Source organism: Corticium candelabrum, chromosome 20 (assembly GCF_963422355.1).
Source record: "Corticium candelabrum chromosome 20, ooCorCand1.1, whole genome shotgun sequence".
Lineage (NCBI taxonomy): Eukaryota > Metazoa > Porifera > Homoscleromorpha > Homosclerophorida > Plakinidae > Corticium > Corticium candelabrum.
This window is the reverse complement of record NC_085104.1, coordinates 4235811-4261527: the sequence shown is the minus strand read 5'-3', so window position 1 is coordinate 4261527 and position 25717 is coordinate 4235811. Positions and strand designations below refer to the sequence as shown.

General features: G+C 44.3%; 3 protein-coding genes, 1 long non-coding RNA gene and 1 pseudogene across 9 annotated transcripts; 1 reads left to right on the top strand and 4 right to left on the bottom strand.

Annotated features, from left to right (window-relative positions):
* Positions 1–305: 305 nt before the first annotated feature.
* LOC134195427 (zinc finger MYM-type protein 1-like) lies at positions 306–2970 on the bottom strand. Its single transcript, XM_062664449.1, has one exon. The coding sequence runs from the start codon at positions 2754–2756 to the stop codon at positions 306–308; it is 2451 nt and encodes an 816-aa protein (XP_062520433.1). The 5' UTR covers positions 2757–2970.
* A 2640-nt stretch (positions 2971–5610) lies between these two features.
* LOC134195425 (uncharacterized) lies at positions 5611–7041 on the bottom strand (annotated as a pseudogene).
* Positions 7042–8042: 1001 nt separating this feature from the next.
* Positions 8043–9091, bottom strand: LOC134195959 (uncharacterized). The gene is made up of 2 exons (XM_062665045.1): positions 8891–9091; positions 8043–8461 (listed from the first exon to the last, which is right to left on the bottom strand). The coding sequence occupies exons 1-2, from the start codon at positions 9085–9087 to the stop codon at positions 8257–8259; spliced, it is 402 nt and encodes a 133-aa protein (XP_062521029.1). The 5' UTR covers positions 9088–9091; the 3' UTR covers positions 8043–8256.
* Positions 9092–10933: 1842 nt separating this feature from the next.
* Positions 10934–15168, bottom strand: LOC134195768 (zinc finger MYM-type protein 1-like). 2 transcript variants are annotated; one of them, XM_062664845.1, is made up of 2 exons: positions 13990–15168; positions 10934–13599 (listed from the first exon to the last, which is right to left on the bottom strand). In XM_062664845.1, exons 1-2 carry the CDS (start codon positions 14051–14053, stop codon positions 11237–11239), a joined length of 2427 nt encoding a protein of 808 aa, XP_062520829.1. In that variant the 5' UTR covers positions 14054–15168; the 3' UTR covers positions 10934–11236. The 2 variants fall into 2 exon arrangements, 1 of the variants encoding a protein (XP_062520829.1); XR_009972418.1 differs by having other exon boundaries at positions 13485–13599; positions 13698–15168.
* A 5262-nt stretch (positions 15169–20430) lies between these two features.
* On the top strand, positions 20431–24331 carry LOC134195520 (uncharacterized). Of its 5 annotated transcripts, XR_009972383.1 has the most exons (5): positions 20432–22864; positions 22928–23006; positions 23068–23186; positions 23785–23973; positions 24040–24331. It is a non-coding gene; the product is annotated as an uncharacterized LOC134195520 (long non-coding RNA). The 5 variants fall into 5 exon arrangements; XR_009972381.1 differs by lacking the exons at positions 23785–23973; positions 24040–24331 and having other exon boundaries at positions 20431–21197; positions 21259–22864; positions 23068–23405; XR_009972384.1 differs by lacking the exons at positions 23785–23973; positions 24040–24331 and adding an exon at positions 23620–23778 and having other exon boundaries at positions 20434–22864.
* The last annotated feature ends 1386 nt before the right edge of the window (positions 24332–25717 follow it).

Genomic DNA, 25717 nt, shown 5'->3' with positions numbered 1-25717 from the left:
TTCGGTCACTTGACACCCGTGGCATTCTCGACACATCCGTTCCATGTCATTGTCTATGCCTGGCCACCATACTTTAGTTCGGAGGCGTTGTTGGTTTGTATGATGCCTTGGTTGCGGTACTAACGACTACGCAATTTGTGAAACTGAGAACATGTCTATCAGCGGCGTAACCAGCCTTGTAAGACTGGGGGGGCACTCGAGCGCGGGCATTTGCACTGTAGACGGCTAGTAGTATTTCGTAGAGTTGATATTGTACTTCCTGAAGAGCTCTCACACTGTGCGGTTTTTACACTATAGACAGCAATCTACTTTAGTAACTTAATTCTCCTGTTCTTGTCTATTCTAGCAAATAACTCAATTGCTTCGTCAATGTCTATTTTTCCAGAGAGGTCTCTCTCTATTGCAAGCAAAGCCATACTGTTTAACCGATCTTGACTCATACCGGCCCGAAGATAGCTTTTTAGCCTCTTCAGACACGAAAACGAGCGTTCGCAAGATGCTGTTGACACACCCATAGTCAACACTATGGTCAGAAGTTTATACAACTCTACAAACGCCTCTTTGACTGGCAAGAGATGGTGTAAGACGTCAGATAAAGAGTTTACATCCTTCTTCCTTGCAAGAAACCGTTTGCATTCTTCGGCTTGCACAGAAATGTCCTCAAAATTTAGCTTGTAGTGGACAATCAATGGCTGCATAGTAGTTGCATTGAGAAAAGATGATCCAGGCATGCAAGCGCTACATGCCCTTATCAGTGGACGAGTCTCATGGGAAAATCGGCGCTTCATTTCTCCTATGATTGAGTCAAGCACTTCGTAGTAGACGGAAACTCTAACATAGGTTTCGACGTCCTCTGAAATAACTGGTTGCCTGCCGGTCGTTTCCATTATTACGTACTCATCTAGACGTGTTGGCTGATGGCTGACTCGATTGCGGCGCCTCGACTGGGAAAGATCACCAAGGTCCACTTCGTTGTTTCTGGCCAGTTCTTCGATATCATTCCATAGATTCTTCCACAATGATGAATCAAATGACGCCTCTCTCCATTCAAGCAAAGTGTCTATTGCCGTTTCTACCAAATCTACGGCTGCAGCTAGATCAAGTTGCTTACTCTGCAGTACATCTGAAACCCCCTTTGTCAGTAGGAGAGCTTTCTTAAATATGACGGTACAAGCAATGAACTGTAGAGACTGAATCTGACTTAGTAATCCTTTGGACTGCACCGCACGATCCTTGTTGTTCCCCTCAGAAACTCGACGAAGAGTCTCTATGATTGCTTTGTACCCGTCGTGTACAGCTCTTACACTGTCTACCCTACATGTCCACCTTGTGTCTGATAACCGTTTAAGATGAACCGGTTTATACGAGGAATTGATTTCCTTCATATTCTCCTGAACACATTCAAGTACGCAGTGAACGGCCGACGAAGATACGAAAACGTAAAGGGAATTCAGAAGTGAAAAATATTCGTAAGCGACTGGGATAGTTTTGCAGCAGTCTACGAGAGCCAGATTCAGACGGTGTGCATAACAGTGACAGTAAGTAGCCTGAGGACACATAGTCTTGATTTTCGCCTGGACGCCTCCATGCTCGCCGCTCATTACATTCGCTCCATCATAACTCTGAGAAACACACATTGACAAATCAATGCTACTCTCACCCAGTGATTTCGTAATAGAGTGGGCGATTCCCGCTGCAGAAAGATCGGTTAAAGCAACGAATCCTAGGAACCGTTCACACACATTGCCTTCAAAAACATATCTCACAACCAAGGACAGCTGTTCGCTTTTGCTGACATCACGTGTTTCGTCTGCCATGAGCGTGAAAGCTCCACTTGCCTTTAACTCGGAGCAAATCTTGTCCTTCACCATCTTTCCAAGTATATCCAGTATGGTATTTTGGACATTAGGTGATAGGTATCTGGCATTTCTAGGAAGGCTATTCTTCTTCTGCTGCAAGCGAGCGTCTTGATTGACTAGGAGGTCTAAAATAGCTCTAAAATTTCCTGGGTTCTCCGACGTCTCTGATTCGTGGTGTCCTCGCAGTGGTATATTTTGTCGCGCAAGGGTGAGAATCACTGTCATAACTGACTTCAGGTAGTGCCGATTAAGCATAATCTCCTCTTCTTCCACATCCCGTAGTTGGTAGTCCACACCGAATTGAACCTTTTCTCTTTCTGCAACAAGACGTTGTTGCCATACTTGCATGTTCGCTCGGTGGTTCGCGGATTCCGCGTGCTGTTTCAGGGCTCCACTTTTACCCTTAGCCTTCTTCCATCCCCGAAAACCAATTGTAGTGAATGCTGGATCAACTCGACTAACTGCTCCTACCTTGAGGTGACGGCAGGGGTAGCAGTATATTGCATCTTTCGCTATGGAATATTCTACCCACGTGAATGCCTTGTACCATTCAGGAGAGAAGGAGCGATGTTTCGAGCCGAACTTAGTTGTTGGAAATTTTGACAGGAGGGGCTGCGCAGGCCTATCTCCAATATGGCGTGACAGATCTGTGAGCGGAACATACATGCAATAATTAGTTAGAGTACTGTACCGACGAAATTGTGTTACAAGATAATAGATATTTCGTGTACCTGCAGGTGATTGTAAACCTTTCATGGCGCCTGGTGCATCCTCGGCACAGTCCGTCTCGGGATTTGTCGGTGATCCACAATCTAGATCTACTTCCAGCTCAGAATCTGCATATATGAGTGCAGGTGCTACAGCAGTTTTCGGTGACACAGGCCCGCTGCTGGCCATGGAAAGATCTACAGTTGCTACGGAACTACTGAAACTGCTCTCGTAACTGCTCTCGGCAAGGACATGTGCCGAAGGAGATAGACATAGTGACTCCGAGGCAGAAGCAAACTCAGACTCAGCATTCTCGCTAATGCCTACCGTAGACGCCGATTCGGAATCCGTAATCACATGCCCTTCTGTACCAACTGAAATGGGAGAATCTGCCCTCGACCTGGTGACATCCTACAGTTACTAGCTAGCTAGTACAGACAGCAAGAGCACACCAGTCACAATTTTACAAACCTCTTGGGCTGAAAGAAAGTCAGAATTGTTTCATTTCTGCTGTTTCCTGACCGTTTCCGGGAAGCCTTCTTCGTATGTGCTTCAGTCATTATAAGCCACGTGTTCGTACATAACGTGCGCTAATTCCACTGACCGGGTGTAAGCATAAAGCGCGCTAATTCTTTTCTAGGTCAGTAGCTCATTTAGCATCTGATTCTGAACATTGGACAATAGGGTTACAAATCAAAGAAAGCTAAAAGTCAAATATTTGGGGGGGCACGTGCCCCCCCAGGCCACCCCGTAGATACGCCACTGATGTCTATATATGTACCTGAGCTATACTTTGGCTACGTTTGGCGCTTGTCCTAAGCCGTTCAAGCACGTTTTTGCTACTGTCATCACTGCATGGTCTCGCTTTCGGAATTCGACACCGTCTCTTAAAAGAGGGAGATCGTTCTTCATCACTGATCGCTGTATATACAATGTTCTCAACATACTTTGTTATACGAATGACGGCCGCACTGTAATTGTTGATGTTTTTCCTTTTGTCACAAAGTCTTTCCTCAGAGAGACAGTGCTCACTTATTGCATCTCTCCCATTATCTCTGCAGGCGGTCTAAATCCCTTGTACTTCTGTACTTGCGCATTGCTGTCAATTGCCCGTTTGACTGCTTGTAACTCTGATGCTGTGTTTGCAAATAGGCAGTTGTTTTATCACGGACATGAAAAGCGGTCGGTCTCATTTTTCTACAGCTGGAGTTTTCCATAACCATTGTCAAGTGCTTTGCAAATAGTGGAATGCACAAAGATAAAGTTTTGCATTAGGCTATGCTGATTTGAGACTCTTTCTCTCACTAGCAGAATCATCTGTCATAAATACAGAGGGTGTCAATCGTTGTCCTCGCCCAAAAACGAATCAGATGGCAGTATTTGCTTAAGCTGTTAAGAAGCCTCTGTCGTTGTTGCCGTATCTTCCCGAGGCCATTACATTGCTGACCCAAGTTTTTGTAAGACCCCATCAAGCCCTTGCAAATTGAATTCTAGGCCCGTAGGAAGCATTTCGAAAATCATCCGGCCTAGCGTGCGCAAAGAGAGCGTGTTCCAAGGATAGCGCGTTAAGAGGGTGTGCCCACAGTTACCGCGCGAAGGGAGCAGTCTTCTAGTGCACCCCACGGCTGTTTCGCACATGCTGCTGGGTTTAACTTAGTTTACGCATGCGCAGTTTAGTGTTAGTGTAGCCAGATGTTCGTTACTCATTGAGAAACCTACACAGACTAGATAACATAAGTAAATAAGCAAAGAATAATTCATATGTAATTATCGCTAAAGATAATTGCCTCTTACCAACCTTTTGCCTTCTTAGCTTGATAATCAGACCCAAAGTTTGATTGATTTCAAGAATTTGTTCATAAACCCTGATTGCATTTTTGTATTTTTGTTGATACCTCAAACTTTCTCCCAACCAATTCAATGCAAAATTAGAAGCACAAGAATCAGTCACATCGCTTTTACCAGTCATTTGCTGACTTGTCAGACTTTTCCAATATCTTCACTGTCAACGAAACCTAACATTAAGTACAGTTCAACAAACAAGCAAAGAATAATACATATGTAATTGATAGAAGCAGCTGCTGCAGAGATGGCTTTGGCTCCAAAGCACACGGTAAGACAGGGTGGTCGGCTTCCAGGCAGTGTGGGCAGTGGGAGGAGCGTGCCTTGTCCATGGCCAGAATGGTTGACGCATATAGCGAGGGGTGGAGCTGACTCCACGAGAGCGAGTGATTAGCCGCCGCTAGCTGCCGGAACTTTGCATTAGGCCTTGCCCAATAGTGCCAGAAAATTCACCTAAAATTCCATTCTCGAATTCTTCAGAGTTTACCTAAAATGCTCGTGAAAATTCTCTTTAATATTAACCGTATACATAGAAAGAAGTGAATGAAATAATTCAAATTGCCACTCATTTACCAGTAGTGTAGGGCCAGTAGTACCCATATCAGCAGAAGTTGTTAAACATCATTCAACAGACAACATGACCGGTGTCATTGAGCACGAGTCCACGACCATTGTACTGAAGCATTATGGAAGACTCTATGTAGTCTTGCAAGGAAGATTCTTGCCGCTCACCGAAAGAGTTGCTTAGAATGGAAAAGGCCCTCTCTGCAGCAGCAGATGATAGTTGAATAAGCAAAACATTTTTGCAAGCTTCTGCCGATGCTGGAAGATCCCTCTGGTGTGTATGCCACCAATCCAGTACATCAACTTCCTTCACACCTTCAGAAAGAGCCACGTACGGAGGGAGTGCTCTCTTTAACTGTTCAGTGTCCTGCAGAAATGGAAATGCTTTTAGTTTATCTACATCTTCAGCCATGGGTTGGATCTCTAGTGCTCTTCTTGGATTGAAAAGACGCGCAACTTTGAATGCTTGTACCATTGGGCCTAGATCTTTATCACCAAAGCTACTTCTGAAATAGTCATATGCTGGTCTGATGCACTTCCTGGCATAAGCCATCTAATTCTCCTTGGTGTCTACATTACTTCTAACAAGGCTTTCTTCTGCAATTGCGTTGGTATTAGGGTAGTGAGCAGTTACTATTTAGCACTTGAGCATGTTGATAAGATCATAGCACTGCAGTGCCAAAGGACCATCACCCTCTAAAGTGTAGGTCCCCTCACAAATGGGTCCATTCCATCAACTGTTACAGCTAGCTCAATCTTCAGCTTAGCAAGAGTCATTGCATTCTTCAAAAATTGCAGCAAACTTCTTCTTTCTAGCATTAGTAAGCACATCATCTTTTACAAACTCTGAAGCATCACCGAAAGGTCATGGACTTGACGAATTACTTCATATTTGCTCCACCATCTTTTGCTGCTATGTCTTTTGATGTTTTGTCTTGTTCTAGCTTTAAAGGCTGTGTGCAAACAGTGTAGTCCAAGCTGTAATGAATTCTATCAGTATGTTATTCTGCATCTTTTCCCCAACCTGATCCAAAGTGTTGCTGAAACAGCCCACATCTATGATATTTTAGCACACAATCTTTAGTGTACGCATAGCCACATTGTTGACACTTACACAATCATGCATTTCTCCTAAGAGCAAATGGCTTTGAATACCAAGCTGAGTTGACAAGGTGGTAATGAGCTGATGCGCAACCTCTTCTCCTGTCAGTGACTTGGAAGGAAGCAGACGTGCAATGTGCTGCTCAATGACCCATTTTTCAGATGTGACATTCACGTACCTAACAATTATTACCATTTCTTCTGTAACATGTGCTGTTTCATCAATTATAACAGAAACAAAACGATCTGCAATCTCTGACTTGACTAAATTCAACTCCTGTTGGTTGATAAAAGGGATCAGCTCCCTCATATGCTGGCTGCCTGTCAGAGAATATGCGTTTTCTTGCAACAAGCCTCGTAACTTGTCTATTTTAGTAAGTCCAATTCCTGCACAAAGAAAATGGCGAAGGCATCTGATTCTGCAAACAGACTGAACAGTTGGTAAGGTAACACCAACAGGATTCTCTGCCGCCTTGTAGGACTCCCAGGCCAATGCAAGGTCTCTCTCTTCCTTTTTCTTAAATTTCAACTGATTTATTCCACGCAAATGTTTAGCAGATGCTATGTGGACGTGGACTATGCTTTTCTTCAAACCCACCTCTTCTCTGCACGCGTTGCAGAATAGGCTGTTTCCGGACACACAAAGTTCTTGGCCCTCAAACTCCTTGACTCGATCGGCTGGTGTAATTGTGACAGGATTCCTTGCTGGTAGGGGTTCTTGTGTCGTTGCTTGCTATGGGGAGGAATGCGCGGAACAGACCTCTTACGTACAAGCACTGACGCTGTCAGCGCTCTTAAGAGCTGAAACAATAGTTCGAACGTTAGTATCTTTGCTAGTTGTGTCTGTAGGCACAGCAGATGGTGAACTTCCACCTGCTTGAGTTGTATCACTTTAAGTTGTTGCTGCCACTGCACTGACTGCAGCTGCGCCGGCCACGTCGGCCAGTACGTCTTCCGTGTCGTCCATTTTGCGCATGCGTATATGCAACCCACCCATAAAAAGTTACATAAAATTCTCAGAATTCTTTCGCTTTCTAAAATTCGCGTTTTAATGCTGGCATTATTGTGCAAGGCCTACCTTGCATCATGGAGGAGCCAACCCGTCCCGCTGTTGCGCTGCGTCTCGTGCATGACTAGCCGCAAGTATCCGAGGAGATCGAGCGCTCTGCCCGGGTGGCGCTGCAGGAGAACGCCTGCGTACACAGCAAACACTACCCAGGTCGGTATGCCCATTATCTGACGGAGACGACGACGGCTGGGCGCTTCACATTGCCCCGCTTGTGAACTTTGCATACGCCTGAGCATCTTCAAGTTGTCGGGTAAGAGTTCGGCAAAGTCGACGTATTCCAGTGCTTGGATCTGGCGAACGACGCGTGCCGGAATGGGTACCGTGCCTTCACCAACGAAACGGATATCATTTTAAAGCACGTGAGTGGGAGGAGCGATAGGTAAAAGTAATACCGCCTAAGCCTTCTTGACTCGCTGAAACGGTCTACTTTCTGCATTTGACATGTGAAATCCCGCCCTTTATTACAATACACCACTCCCTGTTAGATTAGATTACATTCCAGAGGAAACGCGAGACACGTTCAATTAGTAGTCGTCTTCCTCTGAGTCTCCAGCAAAGATTTCCTCGCCTTCCGAGGAGTCTTCAGCGTTTACTTCTATCACTAACTGTTCTACGGAATCTTTTAGAACGTTTTCGAAGATTCTTGGTTCGACAGCGGCTTTTCTCGCGGCTGAAGAAGTCGTAGAGATTAAGTACTCTAAGCGTTTGTGTTATTTTCTAAATTGTGCGGACCATTTTGGCGTTGCTCTCACTTCCTCAGACGTCAATCCTTGGTGATGTGAAGAGGAAGTTCCTACCGTTCATATTGAAAACACGGCAGAAGCTAGGAAATGGTTCTGCAAATGAAGACAAATGCAGAGAAAAGACATCAAACACATACGTTCTGATAATCTCCATCATGTTGTCGGTAAAAAACAATTTAAAGAATCCTACAGCAGTGGTAGGATACGGTTGAGGAGGGTAGAATCCAGCAGGCCTTCGTGGTGCAAATTGTGGTAATTGCCGTTGGTAATCATCAACAGGTGGAACATGGCACAAATGCTCGACAGGCAGTGCATCAGTGCGGCGATCAAGACGGGCAGCTGGCTCAGGCTCAGAGTCAGATGACTCATACTAGGAAGCTGGTGAATGACGTTTTTGAGTTGCTCGACGACGAGCTGGCTGTTGGCGAGTTGACATTGATGACACAGAAACAGCAGTGACTGAGGAAGAGGGAGCTGAATGGGAAGTAGGGGGTGAATTGGCAGGTAGAGAAGTAGCAGGAAGTGATAAATGAGGATCTGGTGATGAAGGAGAATGATTGTGAGGTGAAGGAGGGCTAATACAAATATAAGATATTAGAATCTGTGTGCATGAGTGCAATATATTGCATCTGTAATCACAAGGTACAGGTACACAGCCATAGCAACCGCAACACAACAGGTCCGTTGCTATGTGCGTTGCTATGGGCATAACTCATTCTTGCCAACTCCTAACATCCAAACTTGGAAAACACTTACTGAAACGTAAAACTAAACAGCGCATAGCAAAATACCAAACGAATAGACATCAAACTGTTGTACATACCGATGTCTACCACAACATACGGGTACACAGCCATAGCAACCGAACACTCATGCGTTGCTATGCGCATAACTCAAATTCTTCCCAACGGCTAACGCCCAAACTTGCAAAACAGGTACTACAAACGTTAATGAACAAGGTATCGCAAAAACGAGATGATTAGACATCAAAACGTTATACTTACAGCGTAGCGTCATCGCTGTCTTCCTCGACGGGTAGCGCTTCTTCGTTGTCCGTCGCGTCATCGTCGGACGACGATATCGAAGCCATCGACACATCATCGCCATCGCCAACCTCGTCATCAGTTGTTTGCAGCTGAAAATAGGAAGCCAAATCGCCAACAGGCAGCGAAGCCCCAACTTGACAAGAGCGCTGCGACATCCGGTCGAGAGAAAATTATGACCAAGCCGCATGCGCCGTTAAAAATTTCCCCGTATGTGTAGACACGCCTCAAAGGTGTGTCTAACAGTGAAAAATATTTTGATTGGCTACCAACGTTCTGGAAGGTGGATATTCGACGATGAAGTCACGTGGCCGGAAACAGGCCATGACGTCAGAGGTGTGCAAACTGCGATATCTAGCGATTACGAGAACGTAGACTCCTCAAAGTAGGTTCATTCGAAAGATAATTTAATAGCGAATCGTTTAGGCTATACTTTAAAAATATTGACGAAGGCTCCTTTGCAGGAAACCGGAATAGCAAACCCGGGTACTGACCGGAGGTGGAGACAAGGTACGCGCGTTACCGACGTCACTCCATGTGATGACCTACGTAGCGCGACGTAATAACTGGTCAGGAATAGAAGGGTTTAATGATATATGCAATTAGTAACTACGTGGGTTGTACACATTTAGTCAAGTTTGAAGGTAGTGAAGCAGGAAGAGGCTTTGCCGTGTCGCGGTCGGCAGACCAGGTTTCTGTAGAGCTTTTTGTCCAACCTCAATTCTGAGCTGGTGTTTGACCTTACCTCGGTTATGAACCGGTGCTGTACATCTTCATGTAGATCGTCTTTCGTCCAATAATCTTCCCCTGCTTTCAGTTGCGCTTGGTGGGCGCAGCTTTCCCAGTTTATGGAAATGATGTTAACGCGTACTTTGTGAAACAAGGCTTTCAACCTCAGCCATTATGAAGTTTTGTTGTTTCGAGCGACGTATTCTTTCACTTGGGCTGAGTCACCTCGATCGGGGTGAGTCCACAATGAGCAATGGGGAAAGATCGGATATTCCAGCTGCCACTTGTTAAATGCGGCAATTGTCATGCATTGCTTGCTTTGTATACATTTGGGTGTGTAGTATTTCTGGATTGAATGCGTACTCACACTCACTCTCAGTTGATGAATAGCGCGTACATACATATTTGTTGCAGAAAGTAGTCATGGTAGGGTCGTGCTTTAATGAGCGAGAGATAGAGCATAATCGAATAACCCTATTGCAGGTTCAGAGGTGCCAACACGAGAAGACGGTCTTACGTTGTACGAATGACAGGCTGGAACTTTTGATTAGAACGTTGGAATTGGCTTAGATGCCATTGCTGATTGTCCTGATCTACAGTTGTTCGGATTCGAGATAAGCTGTTCCAACCATTTTCTTTAAAGCGTCATCTTTGGACAAGTGTCATTTGGGCATTAGGAGCCTTTGTAGACAGCAATTTTCAACTGTATCAGTGTTACTTGCACGCATTCTCGGCTAGTGTCTACGAACAGCTGAGCAAGCAGAGTACCTGTAACTACAAGGTGCTATATTGCTATTATACAGTAGTAGGATAATCCGGGGGTAATCTCGCACACTGTTTAGTTAAATGACCCGTATCTTATGCAAGAGAGTGCGTCTCGTGTTTATTGGCACATAGTTTCTTCGTTAGCTACTATTGTATACGTGGACGGCTGTTCTTGGAGCCATACAAGCGAGCGGTTGGACGTTTTCGGCATTATAGTCAATATTTTTGCGATGAAACTATTCCGCACAGTTGCCGTACAAACACGACACCTTTGGTATATAGTTTACTTAGTTTTCTGCGAAAGCTATGATCCGCCCTAAAAGTTACTGATTTTGTTCTTCTGCTTCTCCTCGGCACCACGCACGAACCCATGCCTGGTTCTTTGATGGTCCTCTGCTTTGTCCAACAAACCAAACGGGGAACCACCTCTAACAGAAGTCGCATCTTATCCTAGCTTCTTGATCGTCATTTTTCGGTTCTTATCACAGGGGCGTAGCGTGACCTCTAGGATTGGGGGGGCTAGACTTTGCGACGCAACGGGACACGCCCACTTCATCAGTCAAATCAGCCAACCACACACTTCTTGCCTTCGTAGTACGTACCTACATATGGGCAAAAAGCTGTCACATGCGTACTTGAAGACTGAGTGGTGCATACGTGGGAGCTTGGAGAATTGATCATTCTTGTGTGAGCAGAGTACGTTCTACTGGCAGCTAAATAGTTTGCAATTAACCAACGGTTCCAGGGTACTCTAGATAGCGTAGCATAGTTTAAATGCAACAGCTGTTCTAGACGTCACGGAGGTGCGATAAACTAATTTAACAGTAAACGCCTTCGTCCACTAGACCCAAACTCTGCAACAAGGTCTTCCACTCTACACTCCAATTTTCGACATTCTTCGCGCTCGACTGTCAGGAGTGCTAGACTAGTCAGACGTTCTTGTCCCATCGACGTTCTGAGCCACGTTTTCAAACGACGGAGAGTGGAAAATGATCGTTCACATTCCGATGAAGATGCAGGAATGACAAGAAGTGTCTTAAGAAGCTTACAAGTTTCTGGGTAGCAGTCCCTGTTAGTGCCTTTGTTGAAGAACGTCCGGACTTTTACAAGTTCGGGCAAGTCAGTTCCCTCTTCACTCTCTACAGTCCAGTCCGGTTCGCCTTGGTACGCTTGAATATTACCATAAAAAATTTCAAGTTCATGCTCAAGTCGGCCAGAATTGAAGTCGTTGCCATAAAATGTGCACACTGTCTGAAGACTCGACCGGTCTGGTCGGCTCTCTGTCAGTGAGTCTACTAGAAGTTTTTCGACTGCAGCCAGAACTTCATATTCATTCTCACGAAATCTCTCTTTCATTTCCATTCGCACGATATCTACGACCTCATTGTAAACCAGTTTATATTGCTCTTGACAAGACTGAGGGTAATATGGTGTACCACCACCATCCATGGCCAGTCGCTGTGCTACTTTACGTTTGCGCGGAAGTTGTGGAAGTTCCAAGCTTAGTTTTGACGCAATGTCTTCAGTATTTTTCCAGACGTCTTGAAAGTCTTCACGAAGTGCACCCACGGCTTTGATTGTGCTAGAAACTTTCGACTTGACTCCAGACAGCTCGACACGCCGACCTTGTAAGTAGCGTGAAAGAACAGCAGTTTTCCCAAGTACCTCTTCCAACACTGAAATATAGAAGAAGAAGTGGAAAGTCTGAACAGACTTCAGAAGACAGGATGCTTCTGGTCCTAATTCGGCATCTTCAGTTGAAATTGCTTCAAGAGTGTGAATGATCGCATCAAAACTGGACTTGATTAAGTTGATAGCATGTACAGCTTCATAGCGTGAAGACCATCTAGTTTCACAAAGTCTCTTGAGAGTGACAGAACTGCCTCCTAGCTTCTCCTGGATAGCCTGAAACCGCGAATGTCTCTTTGCCGATCCTTCCAGCAGTTTGTAGAGGCTGTTTACCACTCCAAGAACGTTTCTAATATCCTGGACCGCGGAACAAGCATTCGCTAGAGTAAGGTTCAGCACGTGAGCATGGCAGTGGATGTATAGAGCTCTCTTTTCCACTTCCTGAAAACGAGTACAGACACCTTTGTATCTCCCTCGCATATTGGACGCACCGTCATAGCACTGAGCTCTCATTTGACCTACAGGAATTCCTAACTCATTCAAAGCTTGATTTAGAAGATTGAACAGTGACTTTCCATCGGTACTTTCGGCTGGCCAAAAGCCCAAGAAGCGTTCCTTTACTGTCATTGATTCACTTACGTACCTAACACAAATGGACATCTGCTCTTGTCTCGATACGTCTGTGGTTTCGTCACAAATCAGTCCATACATACCGGACGTTCGGAGTTCGTGGACTATCGACTGCTGAATCTTGTGACCGCAAAGAGCTAGAATTTCATTTTGAATCTGTGGAGAGGTGTACGTAAACGTTCCTTGCAGGTGTTGCTCAAGCTCAGGATTATCTGATGCCCGCAGATGTAACAGTTCGAGGAAATTCCCTCTGTTCGTGCAATCTTCCGTTTCGTCATGTCCACGCAAAGCAATAGACTGTCGCCCAAGATAAAGGATAGTTTCAAACACTTTCCCGAGATTTCGTCTGTTCAAGGTTATTCTTAATTGGTGCGCAGTACTGACAGACTGGGCTACAGACGTGCCCGATTCGGCAACATGTCTTGCCTGATTCCACACAGCTGCCGCCAAGCAGTGCACATGCGAAGACTCGTGCTTTCTGTAGTCATCTAGTGCCGTTTTCCAGTTTCGAAAGCCTCTTTCAGTAAAGCATGCATCGTAGTGGCCATGCTTTCCGCTCTGCTCAGCTAGGCGACACGCAAAACAAAATGCAGAATCCACCTTCTCACTATACTCCAGCCAAGGGAACTGGGAATACCAAGTCTCCTGAAAACTTCTTCGCTGACGCAAAATTTGCCTCCTCGGAAAACTTCCACCAAACAAATCTTTGGATCGAGGTTGATGAGGGCCTACTAGAACGTTAGCGGCTTCTAGAACCAATCCACTGGAAGGCCCAGCAGCGGTAGAAACCTCGCTAGGTGTCACTTGTTCGGTGCCTTGACCATCAGTGAGGCTGACTTCTGAATCTAACTCGACTGTTCCTTGAACTTCTTCAGACTTTTGCGAGTTGTCAGAAACTTGACCGCGGGAGAAGAATCCTATCGTATGAAAAACAGCGTGAACTGCCACGCGTATAGAGATCTAGAATACAGTACGTAAACAGCCATGATCAATGAGCTTGTAGTTGACAAACAACCTCAAACTGCTAAGAAAGCGCCACGTGCGTGACTGCGTTTCTTTGGAAAAGGTTGCTCAACAACTGAAAGTCCACTGGGGTCTGGGTAATCGAGGCAGTCACCTCTACCTTCTGAATTAGCTGAAGATGTGAGTAGTGTACGTAACCTATAATAACTAGAACGTCTAACTGTACCTCACATTTGTTGTCAAAATCTGGCAGCATACCTGTCTGCAAAAGGTCACTGGCGCATAGCGGGTTTGTTTGTCACAGTCAATGATACATGACTGACAAGCTATTGTCAATATATTACCTGAAATAGACGCCTGCTTCTTGGAACTTCCTTTCCCTCCTGCACAACTTTTCAGAGTCGCCATTAGATGGGCACGTGACTCACACGTGAAGCCTTGGCAGCCCGACGTCTGATTTGGGCTCCCACAGTGTCAGAGACGGGTTCCAAAGCATACGTATGCGCATTGGAAGATCAAGCACACAAAAATTGATGGACACGCCTACAAACTTTGGGGGGGGCTATAGCCCTGTCTAGCCCATGCCACGCTACGCCCCTGCTTATCATAACTGGCATGCTTCAGTTTTTGAGAGGAGGAGCTTGCAAGTGTTGACTGTTGTGCGGCTTCAGTTTCTTTCTTTCGTGAACAGACGGGAGCCAGAGGTGACAACGCTTGTGTCTTATTTCTTGTCTTCGCTGCAGAAACAGACTATTGTCTTGCCGTTAGTCTTCCGGTTTTTCTTCTCGAGCTCTTGCATTCTGCCGATTACCTCGCCGCTTGTGTATAAGGACCTCACCATACTGACGCAATGGAATTTTGTATTGCTCGTTTTGCAGGAGACTTTCTCAGCAACGTTGTAAAATATTGCTTAAATAGGACTTAACGATTGGCGTTAATTGCATGTCATGAAGTGTCATTTTTTGACCTCCGTGGATGATTTTGCTGACATGCTGACGGTGGTCTCGTAACAGGTGACTGATCTTCTTGACTAGTCCATTATTCTCTCTATGGTTAAGCTTGTTCACTTGTAGTTTTCTTAGGCACGTCAACTGTAGTTGTTGGAAGAAAAGGTGCTATTTTCCAATCTGGAATTACTTTGTGAGGGGATGCAGCTCTAAAGGTTGAACGTAGGTATTGAGGTTTTGCTGTTGTCTGATACAGCTACTTTATTAGGGATGGAAATGGTACTCGATCATCTTTGTATCTTGTGTTTGTTGAGGATATATCTCCATTGTGTCTTCATGGGAGAGACACCTACATCTAATGTTGAAGTGCATCTTGATTCCTGCAGCTTTGGCAGTCTTCAGCAAGGCAAGTTGATGTGGGAAAGGTGGCCATCGAATAGCAATACAACTTTCCCATTGAGGGGGACTCCGTAAAGAAACAACTTTTCGCACCAACTGGAAAAAATTGGTCGTTCCATCCATCCTGATGAACTTACTCCGTACACAGCACCATCTGGTCCTCCAGTAGTGTATTTGAACAAGAGATTCTAGCCTTTATAGAGAATAATTGGAGGAAGATACTGACCGGCAGCTGAACCACAATGATGAACAGTTATATACACCGTGCCACTTCCTTCCCCAACTTTATATGAAACTTTAGCGCCACGTTTTACGATGACTTCCAGTAAACTTGTTTCTGTTGTAAACGCTGTTTCGTCGCAGTTTCATATTCGTTTGGTTGCATTCCTGGGATCTTCATCATTAAGGTGTACAAACTCATACACTGCAGACGGTTTCTTTGTCCGTTCTTGGCATTACCGACGCAGAATACCGCCAGTAAATGATACCCACGAGACTAATTGTATTAGTCATTCTTGTCATTTTCGTCGTCTCCTAGGAGGATCTCTTCACTGTCGGAAGAGTCATCCGCACCTACTTGTATAACTAATCTTTCTACCGCTTGTTCTACCACGCCATCTGACGTTCTGTAGTGGTTTTCCACTTTCTGGATGACGTGATCGACACACTTCTTCCATTTCGGCGCCGTCACGTTTTCAACGCGTTCTCTGGCCAGTTGTTTGATGGCTCTCATTGTAAAACTTTGTTGTGGTCTGCAGCGTATCTTTTGACTTGCGCCCATACCAGTTCTATAGGATTAAAGATGTATGGACAACTTCGTGTAAATTATTAGAATAGTTTTTGTAAATATTTCACAAAACGGTATCACTGCCGCGTCCGCCACCGTCCCCGTCCTGTCTTCGTTGTTTCAGATTTCTGATTGACGCCGATCTTCTTTGGTGAGAAGCCTGTCTTCTAGCTGTGATATCATCCCGCGTTTCGACCACGGAGTCTGTTACTGTTTTGAGGATGGTGGTACTCTCGTTGGGGGCTATGTGATTCATAGCCATCGCCATGTTTATCTATCTGTTTTAGGTCGTCCTTTTGATGTGCTATGGTGGTCTGGTCCTTGGCCGCATTTGCTAGTTGTGTGTGGTAGTCTACGGTCAGTGTGTCGATTTTCTCCGCAATGTTAGTTCGCTGTGCCAACATGGGTCGAATGTCTTGTGTTTGTGATGTTTGTAACCAAGTTGGTAGTACCTTGGCGTTCAGAGATTGGCTTAGGTATGAGTGGTGATGTTCCACCTTTTCGAGATTGAAAAGAGCCTGTCGTCTATTGTGTAGTAGCGTTTTAATTATCGTGGCTGCGTGTGGCGGTCGCGGCTGGTTCTGTTGTGGGATTAGTTGTTGCTGAACCCCGTGTTCTTTCTCGGGTAACGCATTCTGTCGTAGGATCTCTTGTATCTGTCTAGAAGACGAAGGAAGCGGCGGACAGGGCGGCTCCTGCTGCGGTACTGTCCCACCGTGCAGCTCCGGTGGATTTACGGAGAGCAGCGCGTGGTCTGTGTCTAGTGGCGTTGTTGTATTTGACTCCAACAGTGCCATTTTTTCATGGAGGTAGTCATCGTCTAGTCATGCGTCATCCTCGTGAATTGGTGTTGACTTTCGCTGTTGGTAGGTGTCGGTCCTCGGCTCGAGCCCGCGACATCCATGACGTTCACAGGCTCCTCGGTTGGACGTTTTGAGCTGGTCTGACGTGACGCTGCTTGCTCCGTTGTGATCTTCTGTCCATACTTCGACCCATCGCATTGAAAGCATGTCTGTATGTCATCGGGCTCCATGTGGGACTGCAGCTTCTCGCTCGAGTTTGTCGTTTGGACGTATATAGTGATCGTTGTAGCTGTTGGTATATGTAAATGTTATCAGAGAAACATTAAAATAATGTTTTGTGATACGAGAGTCGCCATGAATCAAATTGAGAGAAATCGATATCCCTTTGACTGAACTCCCCTATATGTAGTGTCCACAACAACTTTAGCGTCCATCATGATGGCGACAAGTTTGCCATTCTTGTGTTAGAGTTAGAGACAAAAACTGTCGGCATTATCGGCAACTCGAGCAACCTGACTATACCTATGATGAACAGTTGCTTGAGAATTTCGTCGGAGCTTGTCCTCTTCATTCTGATCGTCGCTGTTATGGCTCATGAAACATCCTCTTTCTTCAAGAAGTAACTGGTCATCTCATGCAGTCATCACGAATTTAGAGTCTCAAATGTGGCTAGACTGTTAGCCATTGTTACGAACTGGTACTTTAATAAGTCATTATGGTCACAGCAGTTTGTTTGCTATCGGAAGAGTTTTCGTATCTTTGCTTCAGTTCGATAACGACACGTTCAACAGCTCTTTCCACAACTTCAACCCTGTAGTGTTCCATGCAGAAATAACACGGTGTGATTTAGCCATGGCACTCTTGATTCGGTACAGTATTGAACTATCCACATCCGTTTTTGCTTTGCTGGTTTGTGTGTAGCCATTACTACTAAAATACATTTATAATAATGTTTTGTGTTCTCGCGTATTAGTGTATGCTAGTCAATAAGTATCATCTGAGAAACCTACACAGACTAGATAAAATAAGAAAATAAGCAAAGACTAATTTATATGTAAATGATCAAGATAATTGTCTCTTATCAACCTGTTGTCGTACTAGCTTCATTTTCGACCCAAAAGGTTTGATTGATTCAAAGATGTCTTCGTAAATCTTAATTGCATCGTCGTATTTTTCTTGGTACATCAAACTTTTTCCCAACCAATTCAATGCTAGGTTAGAAACACAACAATCAGTCACATGGCCTCTTCCAGTCATTTTCCTGTATTCTGTCAGACTTTCCAAATATCTTCACTCTCAACAAAACCTAACATTAAATAAAGTCTAACAAGTATTTAAGGAATAAAACGTATGTAATTGATCAAGATAATTGTCTCTTACCAACCTGTTGCCGTCTTAGCTTCATAGTCTGACTCAAAGTTTGGTTGATTTCGAGGATTTCTTCATTAATCTTGCTGGCATTTTGTCCTTTTTAAGCAATTATTGTTATCAGACAACAAGCAGTTAAATGTGTGCTGGTCTCACCTCATCATCGTGCTTTTAGTCGACTGGATCCTCTCTCTGCACCTCACAGCAGTGTTTTAAAGAGAGAATAGGAACAAGTACAAAACGGGGTCTCACGTCATCATTAGCATCATCAAGATCCCCTGTCTGCACAGTGTTTTAGCAGAGACAGATAAAGGATTTTAAACAGACTTTACTCACCATCATGTCTGCTGTCGTTACTGCCTGTCTCAAAATGTCAGATCGACAGCCTCTTCTCAACTTGGGTCATAAGCACATGTGCCGTATGGCCACAGCCAGTTAAGTTTTTATTAAGCCGGTCCTGCAGCATATGAGTCATGAATTGATCACTAATTACGAAAAGCTTATCTGGGTGCTTGATTTGGGTTGCAATGGGGCAGGCAGGAAAACAATAATCAGACTTTTAAAAACGTATTTCAAAAATTTAATACTTAGTTGTAGGATCAACTCTCCCGTACATTCGGGCAAAATTTGAACGCCATTTGAATGCTCGTCTACTAAAGTCCGTTCAATGAATGGAGAGCCCTTGGCAAAATTCTAGTATCTCGGCAAGTACGCTCCCTACGCCGTTGATAAACATGTCATTCGAGAGCACGTGACTAAGTGGATTCAGACCTCTGGACAAATTAGCGTTATTGATTCTGGGTTTGTAGATGCAGCATGCTTCCGGAAAGAGGCTCCTCCCATGCATTACCGACAAAGAATACCGCCAGTAAATGACAGCCTCGAGGCTAATTGTATTAATCATTGTTGTCATTCTCGTCGTCTCTTAGGAGGGTCTCTTCACTGTCTGAAGAGTCCTCTGCACCTACTTCTATAACTAATCTTTCTACCGCTTGTTCTACCACGGCGACTGACGTTCTGTAGTGGTTTCCACTTCTGGATGACGTGATCGACGCACTTTCATTTCGCCGCCGTCACGTTTTCAACGGGTTCTCTGACCAGTTTGATGGCTCTCGTTGTAAAATCCTTGTTGTGGTCTGCAGCGTATTCTTTGACTTGCGCACATACCAGGTCTAAACGATTAAAGATATATGGACAACTTTGTAAATTATAGAATAACTTTGTGTAAATATTTCTCATGCCGGGTCTCGTCCCAGTCTATATCTCTATGGTGTCTCGGCATTAGGGAGTGGCTGCGTGGCGTTCGCGGCTTGGCTGGGCTTATGGTATCGCCGCCGCGTCTGCCACCGTTCCCGTCCTGTCTTCGTCGTTTCAGATTTCTGATTGACGCCAATCTTCTTTGGTGAGAAGCCTGTCTTCTAGCTATGATCTCATCTCGCGTTTCGATCACGGAGTCTGTTACTGTTTTGAGGATAGTGGTACTCTTGTTGGGTGCTATGTGATTCATAGCCATTGTCATGTCTGCATCTATCTGTTTTATAAAGGTGGTCCTTTTGATGTGCCATGGTGGTCTGGTAATGGTCCGTGACCGCAGCTGCTAGTTGTGTGTGGTAGTCTACGGTCAGTGTCGATTTTCTCCGCAATGTTAGTTCGGTGCGCATAGGTCTAAGGTCTTGTGTTTGTGAAGTTTGTAACCAAGATGGTACTACTTAGGCGTTCAGAGATTGGCTTAGGTATGAGTGGTGATGTTCCACCTTTTCGAGATTGAAAGAGCCTGTCGTCTGTTGTGTAGGAGCGTTTTAATTATCGTGGCTGCGTGTGGCGGTCGCGGCTGGTTCTCTTGTGGGATTAGTTGTTGCTGAACCCTTGTATTTGACTCCAGCACTGCCATTTTTTCATGGAGGGAGTCATCGTTTAGTCATGCGTCATCCTCGGGAATTGGGGTTGACGTTCGCAGTTGGTAGGTGTCCAGTGTTCGTCAAATCGCTACACCTGTTAGTTGTCCCTGGGCTACCATGATCCCATGTGTTGGTAGCCTGGGAAAATGTTAGGTTGCCCGTCATGAAAGTGCAGAAGCTGCTTAATGTACTAGCCAATGAAAATAGGCAAAATGTTTTGGGTATTAAGAATTTGTGTCTAATTGTATCAATAGTGACAGCTACATATGTTGCTGCCTTTAATTTAATAAGAAAAGCACATAGAGTACCTATTTTGAAATTTAGACTAAGAATTGAGACGATCTGAAATAGCTATTACTGCTCAGTAACTGCAAGAGGTGTTATGCTCTAAGCCTTAGCAGCTAGTTTGCAATATGCAATATTGCAATATAATGGTAGATCTAACTACTGTCTGATTCGTCAGACCCGCCACTATTCACATTTGTTTTCTTTCTTAAGTTTAATGCTGCGAAATGTGACAATGGTGGATTTTTGAAGCAACCAAAGCGCATTTTCAGATATGACAAAGCACCCTTCACAAACTTCTCTGCGTTGTCATCTAAGTCGACAGTGGTAACAGTGTTAGCATGGATGCCACCTGGTTGGTCGCCGAGAACTAAGTTGCAAAATACCAAATGTGTTCTCATGTGCATTGAACATAGCATTGAACTTCTTACGATAATCTCCGCAGTGCTGTATAAGGTCTGATAAAGCATCAATGCGATCATCAATAATGATTGGGGCTATGTGATCCGTAGCCATTGTCATGTCTGCATCTATCTGTTTTAGATGTGCCATGGTGGTCTGGTATTGGTCATTGACCGCAGTAGCTAGTTGTGTGTGGTAGTCTACGGTCAGTGTGTCGATTTTCTCCGCAATGTTAGTTCGGTGTGGCAACATGGGTCGAATGTCTTGTGTTTGTGATGTTTGTAACCAAGTTGGTAGTATCTTGGCGTTCAGAGATTGGCTTAGGTATGAGTGGTGATGTTCCACCTTTTCGAAATTGAAAAGAGCCTGTCGTCTGTTGTGTAGTAGCGTTTTAATTATCGTGGCTGCGTGTGGTGGTCGCAGCTGGTTCTGTTGTGGGATTAGTTGTTACTGAACCCCGTGTTCTTTCTCGGGTAACGCATTCTGTCGTAGGATCTCTTGTATTTGTCTAGAGGATGAAGGAGGCGGCGGACAGGGCGGCTCCTGCTGCGGTAGCGTCCCTCCGTGCGGCTCCGTTGGTGGATTTACGGAGAGCAGCGCGTGGTCTGTGTCTAGTGGCGTTGTTGTTGTATTTGACCCGAGCACTGCTATTTTTTCATGGAGGTAGTCATCGTCTAGTCATGCGTCGTCCTCGGGAATTGGTGTTGACGTTCGCTGCTCGTAGGTGTCGGTCCCTCTGCTTGAGCCCGCGACATCCATGACGTACACAGGCTCCTCGGATGGACGTTTCGAGCTGGTCTGACGTGACGCTGCTTGAGGCTTGACCGGTCGCTTGTTCCGTTGTGATTTTCTGTCCTTACTTCGACCCATCGCATTGAAAGCATGTCTATATGTCATTGGGCTCCATGTGGGAGTGCAGCTTCTCGCTTGAGTTTGTCGTTTGGACATGTCATGGTGATCGTCGCAGCTGTTGGTATATGTAATTGTTACTAGAGAAACAAGTTATAATAACATCAAAATAATGTTTTGTGTTATATACTAGAGTCGCCATGAATCAAATTGAGAGAAACCGATATCCAGTTAGATATCGTTTCAGCGTGCACTCAATTAACCGGACGCGGTACGACCTAATGACGTACGCGTTTCGGTTTGCTATAACCTTCATCAGCGCCAGGCACGTACCGATGAGAATGTCTAACCTTGTGGCACGCTAGAGAGTGTATCACATCAGTCCGGTACTTGAGACTCGTTTCTCAATGGCGTCCTTTGAGCTGTATGTGAAGGCCTCGGTGAGCTTGAACACATAATAATGTTTTGTGTTTTCGTGTATTAGTGTATACTAGTCAATGAGTATCATCTGACAAACCTACACAGACTAGATAAAATAAGTAAATGAGCAAAGAATAATTTATATGTAATTGATCAAGACAATTGTTTCCTACCAACCTGTTGTCGCCTTAGCTTCATTTTAGACCCAAAAGTTTGATTGATTTCAAAGATGTCTTCGTATATCTTAATGGCATCGTCGTATTTTTCTTGGTACATCAAACTTTTTCCCAACCAATTTAATGCTAGGTTAGAGACACAACAATCAGTCACATCGCCTCTTCCAGTCATTTCCTGTATTCTTTTAGACATTCCCAATATCTTTACTCTCAACAAAACCTAACATTAAATAAAGTCTAACAAATAATCAAAGAATAAGACGTATGTAATTGATAAAGATAATTGTCTCTTACCAACCTGTTGCCGTCTTAGCTTCATAATCTGACTCAAAGTTTGGTTGATTTCAAGGATTTCTTCATAAATCTTGATGGCATTTTGGTATTTTTGTTGATACCTTAAAGTCTATTGGTTGAGATTACGTCGTCATACGTACTTCCATCAGGTTGTTGATACCCATGTCCTCGTCTTCCTCTTCAGTTATTGTCTTTATTTTCGACCTTGTCAGAGTTTGTCCCAAGTTTTTGCTACTTCTGTAAGCTATTATAGGTTTATTCGGAAAGAGATCATTAAGTGTCGGATTATTTTCGATTATATTCCAGTGTCTTTTGATGATGTCTTTGACGTGATGGGCTCTTGGTTGTAGTAGAATGGAGAAGATTGGTCTCTGTGTTGTTTTGTTGTTGATATTGTCTTTCAGATAGTCCGGTCTTTTGTCGTGGGCGATGTCGTCTGCCCATGTCTGGGGTTGGCTAAGTCTGTAACCTCTTTGTGTCAGATGTTGGAAGTGTCGTTCTTTTGTTGTTCGTAGGTGTTTCTGTCAGATGTGTTTAAATGAATCTTACCAATTCGCTGTTACAGATGCTCTTCGTTGTCGATTTCGGATGGTAACTCGTTCTGTGTAGATATCGAAAAGTGTTTGTTGTCTTGAAATGAGTCTTTGTGTCTAGAATACCGTCGTTATCGAATCGTGTCCTCTTGTATAGGTCAATGTCCAAGAAAGTCGTGTTTTTGTCGCTGATGGTCCAAGTAAATTTGATGTTGTTATGATGATTGTTTAGTCTATTCATAATGATTGTAATGTCTCTAGGTCTTGCGTCCACGTTAGGAAAATGTCGTCTATATATCTGTACCAATGCGTTGGTCTGATCGTTTCGTTTTTCATAAAAGTCGTCTCGAGATTAGTCATGAAGATATTGGCGAATGAAGGTGCTACCGGAGTTCCCATGGCTGTACCGTGTGTCTGTCTATAGGTCTTGTCTTTGAATTGGAAATGGTTTTCTTGTAGTATGAGTCGTAGACTCTTTCTTGTAAATGCGGTCAACCAGCTGTCTTTGTAATGTGTGTCCATTGCCTTGCATATTGTATCGATTCCCTCTTGTTGTGGTATGTTTGTATACAAGCTTGTCACGTCGGCAGCGACCAGTAGAGTGTCTTTTGGTAGTGTTGTCGTGTCGATTATCTAATCGCCGCATTGATACAGGTTTGGAGGCTAAATATTGGGTGGGCATGCCCCCCTGCCCCCCTCGGCCCCCCGTTTTCTACGCTTATGATACTTATGCACATACCTTCACGTGTTGATGTTTCCGGCCTTGTGCTTCAACTGCGATATGTTGGCAGTGAGTATTTGTATCATGTTCAGTGAAACAGCACAGCTAAGCCTCTTCGAAGCTGCTTCTGTCCCGATCTATGCGAGCGCATACCTACAGCTGTCGATCGCATGTCTACGTAGTGAAGCCAGGCGACCAACGCAGTACCTAGACAGCTTAGTGTTTCTCCATCAGAGTCTGGATGTTTCTGATGATAGTGTGTGTGGTGAAGCGACAGTTGGAAGCGCGAGTTGAAAACAATGGGGCTATCGGTCTACTTGAAAGAAAGGCGAGGCGGAGATGTGTTGTCTCTTTTGTGCTTCCGTTTCGGTCTCTATATAGATTCTAGGAGCTACGCAGTTATACTCGCATTCGACCAACGCATCGCAGTCGACTCTAGATGAAATGTAGGGATTCAGATACGCATCTAGTATCAGACAATGAAGCTGCATCTATTAAAATTGTTATTTTAGGGCAATGAAGATCACGGCATCAATCGTGGAAATGTAAGAACGGTACAGGAAGCGCATTGTCTACATGCAAAGTACTGGCGGCAAAGTACATACGACGTCAGTTGGTTTTGCCCGTGGTATCCATCTGCATGAGTGTGCATGTACAGTATGAGTAACGGTTTGACATAAATGGTTTTGAACGTACCTTGCAATTATTATGTATACTTGTCTAGATCTGACCTTACGTAGCATTTCTTGCTACTGTACTTTTCTCTTGCCACTAATTAATTTGCCAACTTAATTTGGTTCTCCAGTTTCAAGAGTCATTTGCAAATATTACCGCTTTTGTGCAGCTCCTGTCTTTTTAATGAGACTTGTTGACATTTTACTTCAAATGTTAGTGAAGGAAACGTTAGCGTCCCGACCCATCCACTGCTAATCCACTGCTTGTGTCATAAATCACAATGTGAAAAGATCATTTATGGGCAGAGAGTCTATTAATCCTTGGGATGTACAAGTAATACCTTAGGGATGTATATGGACAGTACATGTGCATTAAATTACAACCAGTGTTTGTAACTGTTTTATGAATCCTTTTGTTAATCTAACAGAAGTATATCTTTAAAGGTATGCAAATTCCCTTAAATTGACAGCTAGTAATACTATGTAAACCGTCCTTTGATAAATACAAGCAAAATTGTCAAAATTGTATTCTAACAAGCCTGAACGGTTCTTAGCTGTCTACTTACGCTAAAATGATCCTATGACCAATGAGGCTGACCAACAATTGAAAACAAAAACTTTTCTAACTAGCAGTGTACTTATATTTACATTGTCATTTACGTGTCAACACCTAAGATAACTTTTAGGAGCTCTTTCCAGCTTTCAAGAAATCGTTTACGATCTTCCTCTGATATTTCAGCATCTTGAGGATTGATGTTCTTGTTTTTTGTTGAATGCAAGCAATGGATAAATGATAATGGGTGGCTTCTTTTTTCATAGAGAATCTCCATGTTCCCTCTGTAGTGGAGTACAGTCTATGCTCATTGCAAGTGAAGACCATGTCGTTGCAAGTAGGAGGTACATGAGGTGGGTCACGAATGGACCTTCGCAACCATAGCATTTCTTTTACCCGCGTACCTTTCACCCATTTCAGTTGGTAGGTGAGACGGTCCCCTCGTGATTGGGAAGGATTTTCTGGTCGAAACTTCTTGGCAGCCGTGGGGATGTTGGCGCTTGGCTGTCTAGACGTCATGCTCTCAGTTATTCTGGGGGAACAGGTGCGTTTTCTTTTTCTCTCCTTATGTCCTGGATTTTTCCTATCTGTTTGGGTGCCCCTTGGCTGGAGCATTCCATAAAGTTGCTTGATCGCGCACTTTTTGGAAATTTGACAGTAAATGCCAATTTGGCAGGTATAAGCCAGCTGTAGAAATTCCGTGAGCACACAAATTGCGTTCAATGTAAGCTTAACATTCGCAAACAAACTTACCTGTTCCTGGCGTTTTGTCAAGATGAGGCTGTGATGTCGTAAGGCTAATCACCATTTTCCCACCGGAATTTCCTGGAGCATCTACAATACTGTTCTGTGTGTTCAGTGCTTTTTGCGCGTTGTCCTTGAACCGGCATGATGCATTTGTGCATTCTACCAGTCCTGACTGATGTAAGCTAATGATCCAAAGATGTCTTTAATGAAGTCTAT

Coding starts and splice junctions, on each gene's coding strand:
- LOC134195427 (XM_062664449.1), bottom strand. CDS start 2,756: ATGGCCAGCAGCGGGCCTGTGTCACCGAAAACTGCTGTAGCACCTGCA.
- LOC134195959 (XM_062665045.1), bottom strand. CDS start 9,087: ATGTCGCAGCGCTCTTGTCAAGTTGGGGCTTCGCTGCCTGTTGGCGAT. Junction 8,462..8,890: donor GACAGCGATGACGCTACGCT/GTAAGTATAACG, acceptor TATTTGTATTAG/CCCTCCTTCACCTCACAATC.
- LOC134195768 (XM_062664845.1), bottom strand. CDS start 14,053: ATGGCGACTCTGAAAAGTTGTGCAGGAGGGAAAGGAAGTTCCAAGAAG. Junction 13,600..13,989: donor GAAGCAGGCGTCTATTTCAG/GTAATATATTGA, acceptor TTCATACGATAG/GATTCTTCTCCCGCGGTCAA.